Here is a 10,675-nt window from a genome sequence, read left to right on the forward strand (position 1 = left end):
ATACCATTTAAGTGTTTTGAAGATGCCCAAGTTCTAGCGAGAATACACCATCTGTTTCTCATTAGTGTTAATTATACTGTTTTCAATATGATGGCCAATTACTGAAAACAGCAGCCTTTCACCTCATGAAGGAAGGGATTAAGTAGTAGCTTATAAAGGAGAGCTGTGTGGAGTCTCAGCTTTTTTATCTCAGGTCAAATCAGCCACACAAAAAGCAAAGAAACTATATTCCCTCTTCCTCCCCCCATGTTGCACTATATCAAACAGTTCAATCACTTGGTGAAAAGCCCCCCCGCATAGGTAAGGCACATCTCTGAGCAAGCAAGGTTATACTTCCATTCTATGTTGGTCTAAGAAAACAGATTCAGACTTGCAAACAAAATTGTTTTCAGCCTCTAAGGATGTATGGTGAAAATAGAGCACTTACGAATAACACTTAACCCCATCACACCTCATTTTGGTTTTTTACATATGGTTGGATCTATAATTTCACCAGTGGAATGTGGCCCCGCTGCCTGGGTAGATAACGTTTCCACCAGCATAATTAGACTTTACACTGGTGTAGATAAAGGGTGGAAAGATGAGAAAAGCCCTCTATGGGAGTAGCTTTACCCAATCCAACACTGAACTATTCCTAAAAGCATCATGGGAAAAACACCAACAATTAAAATTATAGATTGAGATGAGAACGGTCGTGCAGTATGCGGCGTGGCAGACACGTCTGGGACACCACACACCGCATGTTCAGATGTTCTCCACGCTGCCAAGGGAGCAGCAGAGGGGCTTTTTGACCTCTGGATTCAGGGGTCAAAAAAACTCACCAAAAAAAAAAAGCAGAGTGCTGCACTTGGCAACAGCTTGCGCCGCCCAAAGCTGGAGCTGCACGCTGCTGCCAGCCAGGCTCCATGTGGCAGAAGCGATGCAGCTGCAGACCCCCAGGACTTCAGGTAAGGCTGCTGGGGCCAGCCCAGCCTGCCCTACCCCACTCTGGCTAACTTGCCATGGGCCAGAGCGTGTGTAGCACAGACATTTTCCATGGACAACTAGCGGCAGCACAAAACATATGTCTGGATCCAGACACAAAAGTATGTCTGGATGCGGCCACAGCGTCTTCTGTCCACAACCTATCCTAGGGTAGCTGTTAACTGGAGGCAAATCAGCTACCATCTGCTTGGTCATCACCTAGTGGCAAGCCTCTATAACACCACCCACTAAGTGCACCTACTCCAGGATGTGGAGTGGACAATTTACATTTGTGTACAAAATCAGCCAGCCCTCATATGGTTAGAGCCACACAAAGCAGTCACTACTGTATTCTCCAGTAGGCATCCCACGTAGAACTTCTCGGACAACACTTGTCGTAGGAAGAGCGTCCGTGATATAGTCCAGGTCACCCAACTACTGCCACCACTGAAATTTAAAATCTCACTGAAAACGGAAGTGCCAAACATCAGCCGTGGAGTGATCCTGCTTTACATGGGTCCAAAAGGATAGAGCGTTCAGCAAGCAGTGAGCTAGCTATCAACATCATTTAAGAGACTTTCTTAGTTCTTTTCTTATTAAAAAGATTCCATGCAATGAGACTTAAGGTGACACATGATAATTGTTTATTAATTAAGTTCAAGTTCAACCCACATACTCTCCATCTCGCTTTGAAATGATGCCTTGGCAACTGCAGCGCCTGTCCTCCTGAACAATTTTCGTACTTCTTTCAGAACAATGCTTGCTTTGTTACGAACGTTTTCACCTTCGTGACTCAAATATAATCTGAACATTTATTTCTACATGGGACATAATAACAGTGAGAGATTGCATATTCTCCCAATTTAAACGCAAAAAAAAAATTCAGGTTTTATCAAAAACAAGCATCACAGCCTAACTTCATGCCCATCTAGCTTTTAATTTTAAGTTATGTCCCCCCCCCCCAACAACTTTAGGACTCTATTAGACTCGAAAGCTGTACAAGCACATGAGAAGACAAAGCCTCTTCTCTGAAAAGGTTACAACATAAAATTTAGATCTTTCAAGCAAATCCCTGCACCCATGTGGAGATTCGCAGGACTCTATAGAGGAGTGAGGTTTCCCTGCAGGGAATAATGGCCCACATGCCGCAATACGATCTAAACGAATCTCTGTACCTACTTGCAATCTTTCCAGTCAAAGGGGTACTGCTGGAATTACATGGGGCAGAATCCAGGACCAAGCCCAGTGGAATATGAAAAAGCAAACTATTGGCATGTGCTCTAGGATCAATGGTTCTCAACCTTTTTAGAACCGCAGCACCCCTTGTTAGAAACAGGGCACCCCCTTTGAAAGTGCCAGTTCTTACCTTTCACTTGTGTTGTGACTATGGAAAATAAATAATGGGGTAATTCTTTGATGGAACTTGGAAAAAGAACAACAGGTCAGAATGGTCTTGACACTATAGATTGCTATTTGAAATCTTCGGGTTTATCTTGTGAATTATGTGTAGGTGTTCACACACCTAAGAGTGCACATATCAGTTTTAAAAAAATCCCAAGCCCTTACAATTTTAAAGGCTTCATTTTTAATCATCTAGTGCAGGTGTCAACAACCTATAGCCTATGAGCTGCATCTAACCTGTGGGCAGCTGGAAGGTTTTGTACGCTGGAAATTTCACCAGCACCACTGTTTCAGAGAGAATGGCCAGGTCCTAGGTGCTGCCCCTTCTCAGACCTAAGCTGGGTCATTTTTGCCCGCCAGCAGAAAACCGTATTGACCACCGATCTGGAGGTTCTATCAGTAATTTCTATTGATTCCTCCCTATTTGGTAAATTTCCATCATAATCTGTGCACACTGGAGATTTTAAAAGTATGAACTTTAATCTGAAGGTGTCCCTTTAAAAAAAATTAAATATAATGGTCAGCCACTGCTCTCCAAGTTTTACTCTGGTCTTTGGCATGATATTTTGGCTTAAATGTGGTTTGTAAAGTACTTGTAGAGACTGGGTTCCTTGTTACTGTTTTCATTTATCCTACCATCAATGTTGTCTTCTCTGACTGAGCAAGCACTACTATTTTCCCCTGCCTGGCTAATCAAGCTATAATTAATGACTCTCTCTCTGACTCCTGCTTTAAGCTCCCACACTGTCAATATGAGCGGCGCAGGCCTGGGAATGGGTTAGCTAAGTTCTTGAAAGTGCTGCTTAAGCACATTTATATTTAACGATGCAACCTGGTCTGCCCATTTGTTTAATACACAAACACCCCCGTGCCTTCCTTCTCTGCTGCTCATCTATATGGATGGCATCACCCTGAGCTCACCTACACAGTATGAACAACTTCCCTACGCAGTCCCCCCACCTCTGACGACCCAGTTTTGCTGTGGAGCACATGGGAAATTAGCCAGTAACAGCAAACGTAAGCACTTGAGAATAGTTTTATCAACTTTTTAAGTTCCGGTTGACAATTTTATATAACTCTTTGGGCAATTATCATTCTCAATTGTTTTAACTGTGGTGGTGCCAAAGAGCCAACCAAGAATGAGGACCCACTGCTCTGGGCACAGCGCAGAATAGTAGATATGCCCTGGATAATGAGCTTCTAATCTAAACAGACAAGAGACAGAGTTGAAGGAAGGACAGAAAAAGCAGGATGACAAACAATGCGCTCTACTCTGTCCACTCATTTGTCTGGAATATGAACTCCTTGAAGAAAGAACCATGCCTCTTTGGATGACACCAAGCTGGGTGGAGTTACAGACACTTCGGAGGGTAGGGCTGGGATCCAGAATGACTTGGATGGATTGGAGAAATGTCCAGCAATCAACTTGATGAAATTCAACAAGGACAAGTGCAAATCCTGCACCTGTGATAGAATCAATTATGTGCACAAATAAAGCCTGTAGAATGACTGGCTGAGCTGCAAAACTGAAGAGAAGGACCTGGGGGGTTACACTAGACCATACGCTGAACATGAACCAACAGCTCATGTTGCTCTTGTTTCAGGAAAAAAAAAAAAAAAAACCATACTGGGTTGCATTAACAGGAGGGTCTCTTGCAAATCAAGGGAAGAGATTCTTCCACTCCTTTTAGCACTGGTGAGGCCTCATCTGGAGTATTATATCCAGTTTTGGGCCCCACACCAAGAAAGACATGTACAGATTGGAAAGAATCCAGCAAAAAGCAGCAGAAATGATTAGAGGACTGGGAAGCATTACATATGAGTAGGGTGGCCATATTATTTTTAAGGAAATCTGGGACACTGCCCTCCTGCCCAAGTCAGTGGCATTGCTGCAGACAGAGGCAGACGGGCAGGGCACAGTCTGGCAGGGAGACGGAGCACCGTTAAGGAAATCCAGAGACACCGTGTTTCAAGTGAAGGTGGAGGGTTATTGTAAAAAATAAAAGTGTAACTAATTACATTTTTTAAAATTAATTTGAATTGTATCACTATAAATAAAGTAGGAATTATGGTTTAACAAAAATTATGATAATATGAAATTTCTATGAAAAAAATATATGATCACAATCTAGTCCAAACTGCTGACTAGTACACTTTTCAGTCATTTTTCCATCTCCTGGCCTGCCTCGTCTCTAGACCCAAACGACTGGTACTTCTCTGAGGAATGCATTTCCTACAAAAGAACTGGGTTTTTTGCAACTTTTTGTAAAATTGCAGGCAGTCCTTTTTGGAATTCACTTTGATACTCAGCAAAGCAGCAATTGTAGATATACTGAGACAGCTTTTCTCTGGTTACCAGTTTCATCGTTTGTGAAAACGCTCTTTCCACTGGAGCAGATATCCCTGGTAGACAAACAGCATATTTAACCAAATGCCAAATATTATTTGTTGGTATGAGAGAACAACTGAAATGAGTGACTCTCTCAACTCAATGGTTCTCTCATGGGATATCTTGCTTCCTCCATTCTTTGAGTCTGCCTTCCACATAAATCTTCATGGCACAAAATCAGTCTAAAAGACCATCAGCATTTTATCAGCCTCGTTAATGATTCAGTGTCAAATCTTTTGCATATGAAATCATATGATGTCTCAGCATTACTCCACTCAAGACAGAGGTGAAGGTTCATTCAATTAAATGCAGAAGTGCCATCAAAAGAAACTTCTTAAAGTGTGTGCCATAGATTATTTGAGTTGTAAAACTGAAGGATGCATCTGAGCAAGTAATCTTTTGTTGTTTCTCTTAAGGGGCTGACACAGATTTCAACATTTTCCGTTGACCAATTCTGTCTTCAGAGCTTGCAATTCTCTTGATGCTCCAAAAGCAGATTGGATGCTCCAAAAGTAGATTGTCGTTCTGTATGTTGGATAGCTTGCATAAAGTTCTCTAACTGACAAAAAGAAACCAACATTTCCCACATTCATTTTGAAAGAAATTAAAAAACAGAGTTGGACATTTAGCGTGAAGTATGCTTTCAAAGGCTCATACATTTCAAAAAGATGCTGTATTACTGGAAGTAATAAAAGAAAACATGTTATCATGTTAGAGCAAAATGTTATAGACAAGTTCAGCTTGGTCTCAGAATTATTGTGATTTGGTTACACAAACTGTGTAAAATGTGAAAACACTGATCTCTCTTCACTGCAAGCCCTTCCAGCTTGTTTGGATGCAGGTGTGTATAATGTGGGCCACACAACCAATCCAAGTAAGCCTCTGTCCCACCTTTCTTTCAATTTTGTAATAATGTTGATTTTCCCACAATTCTGGACCCCACCAAAGTTTGTGTTAGTGTTATCAATGCAGAAACCAATGACTCCGTGCAAAATCCCAGGTTTCTGAATGCAACTTTCAATAACATTTGCAATGATTTCAGATGTCTCTCCTTTGACAGAGTAAACATCTAGCAATTTAACTTTCATGCTACTTGAAGGATTAAAAAAGGGTCAATATTGGGATTAGCTTTACTGCCTTCCTGTTGGATGCATCAGCTGATACAGTAATAAAAGTTGCTCCAGCCAGTTCTGCAGACAGTTCATCTTTTACCAGTGGGGCTAGTACATTTCATGCAAAAGCTTTGCTTTTTGTACAGCACAAGAAAATACTGGATCAAATATCTTTGAAATCAATTTCAATGAACAGTTACTAGAACAGAAAGAGAGATCATGCTGGACATAATCATATGCAAACATACCTTCTGCCACAGCACATTTAAGCTCAGTGTCTGATGACAATCTAAGACTTTTGCTTCAAATTTTGCCAACCAGCCAGGATGCTGGGACAGACTATGAAATCCCAGACTGTCCTGGCCAAACCTGGAGGTATGGTCATCCTACCTATGAGGAAAGGCTGAAAGAGCTAGGGTTATTTAGTCTTGGGAAGAAAAGACTGGGGAAGGTGGGGGCAGGGAGTGAATTTGAAAGCAGTCTTCAAAAAAAATACCTCAAAAGGTAATTACAAAGTGGATGGTGATGGACTATTCTCTGTGGCAGTAGAAGACAGGACTAAAAGTAATGGCTTCAAACTGCAACAGAAGAAACTCGGGTTGGAGATTAGGAAAAATATTCTGACTATGAGAATGGTCAAGAATTGAATAGGCTACCTGGAGTAGCTGTGGCATCTCCATGCCTGGAAATTTTCAAGAGCAAGTTAGACAGACATTTGGCTGGGATCATTTAATCAGGGATGATCCTGCCTTGACTAGGGGGCTGGACTACATGATTTCATGAAGTCCCTTCCAGCCCTACCTTCCATACAGAAGAGGATCATAGGACCTCAGGAAAGCAGCTAGCACATTGTAGGAGCTACCCAAAATGAATAAGCAACCAAAAGACGTACAAGAAATTTCCTACCCTCACACAGCCAAACAAAACTGATGTGATAACGTAAAGACAGCCAGCCAGAACTACTAATCAATCTTCAGGAAATGCCCTTCTCTAAGGATCTATGACTAGTGTAACCAGAAGAAACTCAAGTGTGTAAACAGCAAGAGATGCAACTTCAGTTCAAAGAAGCAGGGCATTTTTAGAGTATTACTGCCCCATAATTAGCCAGATGGATAGCACTGAACCCTCCCAGCACCGCACTTACATTGTTATTTTCAATGAGTAATTAAGTATGATGTGCCCTCCACAATTCAGTGACAGATTCCAGCATGCACATTTTATGTTGATTAATGGTTTAACATCATGCTGTCCCTGCACTTCACTTAGACACCAATCTCAAGAGAACAAATTTTCAAGAAAAGCCTAATATTGGCTAGTCTTATAGTGTGAGTGAATACACATGCAGCAAGAGAAATCTTATCAGCTCACAGGAAACTTATTTTGCTAAACAGAAAAGAAACCTGAATACCCTGAATGTTCTGTGACCATATATAATCAAGCATGAAGGATTTCTACATTTGTTTTATTCTTTTGTTTCTAGTATTACAGAATAAATATCAAAGGCTACCAAAAAAGTACTTTTATTTTTGGTCTTATTTATATAGTAAAGCTCCCCACAAATGGATAAAAGATGGGATCTAGACTCACGTTCCAAAAACTGTTTTGATGTTGCAGGCTTTTTAAACAATGCAATTTTGGTATAGCTCAGAGCCTCATTAATGAAGAGTATAATGCACAGAACAACCTACATAAAGTGTATTTTTTGTTTCTTTTCTTTTGCTCCAACTTGCAGGACAAATAGGGGTAAAAGCTAATAAAAATAATCAGAGAAATACCATAGGATGAGGTTAAGTGAGATGTTCTAAAATGGAGACCAAGGCTGGGCAACCTGCACCACACATGGTACAGACAGCTGCTGTGTATGACACATGGCAGACTGGACAGGGAGCAGAAAGCAAAGGAAAAGGAATCAGAGTAACCCACAAGGAGGGCACAAGCTTAACTTGTGGCATACTGGCTACTAAGATTGGCTCCAACTGATCTTGAGAGTCTTAGATTTAGCCTGCACATTCAATATCATTTTCTGTGGGTTCCTGCCACTGAAAAAAGGATAATATTGTCTAAAACAACATGACCTCAGAGCCTATCTGTGGAAATGCCACAACTAGTCCGACACTAACACTCACTCACCTGTCACCACAAGTCTATAAAGATCACTTGTCCTGCTATCCCCTTCTCCTTTGGTCTTCTACCTGTATCTGGCTGGGGAAAATGACTTGACAAAATAAGTAGCATTGAGCCCTGATCCTGAAAGGCCCTGATCACTCCCAAAAGTCCATTAAGTTAATGGGAACTGGGGGTGTCTTTCAGGACATACTAAGTACCCTTTCAGATCGGGCCCTTTTTTAAGGAAGCTGGCAGTGATTTATAGTAACCTAATTAAAAAGGCTTTGTTTCAAGCAGACAACTGATGCTGTTCTTCCTGAAAGCTTCTGCCAATGATATTGTGCAACACAAGTTTAGTAATAGATCAGAAAAAAAAAAAACCTTTTGAGTTTAGTCCTATGTCACAGAGGGAGAGTTCAGAGTGAACTGAAGACAATGCCAAGATTTCACGTGTTCAAAAAAAGAAAAAAAAACTGGGCAACTCACTCAAGTGCAGGTCTCAAAACTCTAACTTTTAATGCTTCCAATATTCGATTTAGCTCCACAAATGGCTCTTTTTGACTTTGGTCTATAGAAAGACCAGATTCCTGAAAAACAGAAGTCACACTTTTTAGTTATCAGAAAAACAACAAGAGGAAAAATCTGTCTTTTAGTTAGTTGCCTTTAAATAACTTCTATTTAATATAACCATATTTTGTACATATAACCCACCCCTGAATATGATACACACCTTATTTTTGGAAGGCCCCAAGAAAAAAGATCTTACCTATGAATACCGGTAAGCATCTAAGGTCTGGGGTCTCTGGGGCTTGAGGCCATGTATCAGGGCTGGTGGCTAGGGGCTATGAGCCAAATGTCTAGACACACACACAGCTTTTCCTTGCATAGTGATGAGAAACCCACCTTTTCCAGATGGTTTGGGTGAAGGGGGAGGGAGGGAGGTGTGGGATATAGGAGAGAAAATGTGGTAATACTCTCATTGAGGGTTTCAGCTACAAAAAATTTAAAAACACACTGCAGTATGGAGAACTATTTTCCAGGCACATCCAACATCCATAGCTATCGTTACCTGACAGAGCTCTTCAGCTACATCCAGCATTCCCTGTCGGAAGAAGTGCTCCACCATCACCTCGTTGAGAATTCGCTGGCTGTCAGCTTGCCAGCATCCATCTATCCCCACGCTGCTGATGTCAGAGTCGAAATTCTGAAAATGTACAAATTAACATTTAATAGGTTGGAACACATGCCCCATGTAATTGTTGTTTAATTAGGCAGGACACCTGTCTCCGATTCTTTCTATTATTCAGCTGCCCTCAATTACCTCCTGTTCCAAGCGACATACCTCTTTCAGATGTTTCACTACCTCCTGTGAACAGGAGAACTCCTTTGGTTTGTTCATTCCAAGTTTGAACTTTACTCATCAGAAGGATTTGTGCTAGCAAATTACAAATCTAGTTAGCAAGCCATAAAGTCTAGTTAGCTAATAAAAAGATTTACATATCATCATGCCTTTAAAAGCAGTAGTGCCAGCAGAAGAGATTTTTCCATGTATGAAAGAGCCTTGAAAATAGACTCAACAAGCTGCAGTCTACAGTGGGACACAGCACATCTCTGGAATATGGGGCACTTGCTACAGCAGAGAGCGACTGAAGCCAAAAGCTTCAATGTAAAACCTGCACATGTAACCTGAAGCAAGCAATGCTGCAAATAAGAGAGAGAAAAGGGAGATTCTCCTAGAAGAAGATAAGCAATAGGAACTGGGAACTCAGCCAAGGATATCACTGCCCCGTAAGAGATTGGGCTTTAAGATCTGATAGCGCTTTTCCAGTTCTACACCAGAATAATCCCATGTAATATATTTGAAGCCAATAGCCTATATAGCCTTGGGAGATGTTAAAACATTGCTGAAGAGATACGATACTTCTCTAACAACATTTAGCATTAGCTTCTGTTGGTAGCAGAAGAATCAAAATTTATTCCACCCTAAAATGTGAGGTGGGATTTAGTTCACAAATCTAAAACATTTCATGATCAGTCCTACCCAGGACTGACAAACAAGGGGCAGATAAATCAATGTGACATGCTAAATGGCCTTTGATAACTGTGTGCCTGCTATCCAATCTGTAAAGTGAGGCTAAAACCTACCCATTTAATAGACTTAGGTAAGGTTTGAGGGGGTTTTTTCAGGCAATTTACACCAAGCTACACAGCAGTACTCCTTTTCCTGGAGCAAGGGGGCACGACATCTTCATTTCAGCTCAAGGCACTGAGGAAAAGCAGTCAACTGTATGCATCCAAGGAGATGCCTGGGACATTAAATCTCTAGTTTCTAAAGCAAAGGTGGAGCAGATGGATAGGGTACAAAGGGTGCAAATGAGCCTCGATACTTGTGTCACCACCAGCCGCATCACTTTGGGGGCCTTTTCTGCCTCATTATACAGGGACAGACACAGAGCAGGACAGAAAGCTCAACATTGGAGCAAAAAAAATAAAAAAAGGCACCATTCCTCATCCAAATCTTATGCTTTTTTGGTTTGGGGCCTTACTTTGTAGGTTCACTGAGGCACTGCCTTTTAATCATGTATAGAAGGGATTGCACCATTACACAAAAATAAAGTCTGACTCTTGTATATTGTGCAGGCATGTGTGTGCAGGGTGTGTGGAGGGTATGGGGGGCATAGGGTATGTTACGGGTGTATATATG

General features: G+C 41.3%; 1 protein-coding gene across 1 annotated transcript in view; it reads right to left on the reverse strand.

Annotated features, from left to right (window-relative positions):
* Nucleotides 1-10,675, reverse strand: part of RMND5A (required for meiotic nuclear division 5 homolog A) — a 45,245-nt gene that overhangs the window by 14,687 nt on the left and 19,883 nt on the right. Inside the window, exons 3-4 of the mRNA XM_019526456.1 lie at nucleotides 9,041-9,175; nucleotides 8,458-8,558 (exon numbers count right to left, since the gene is read on the reverse strand). Of these exons, the coding sequence (XP_019382001.1) occupies nucleotides 8,458-8,558; nucleotides 9,041-9,175 (236 nt within the window). The remainder of the gene's footprint in view (nucleotides 1-8,457; nucleotides 8,559-9,040; nucleotides 9,176-10,675) is intronic.

Source organism: Gavialis gangeticus, unplaced genomic scaffold, assembly GCF_001723915.1.
Source record: "Gavialis gangeticus isolate Ggan-Ray unplaced genomic scaffold, GavGan_comp1, whole genome shotgun sequence".
Classification (NCBI taxonomy): Eukaryota; Metazoa; Chordata; order Crocodylia; family Gavialidae; genus Gavialis; species Gavialis gangeticus.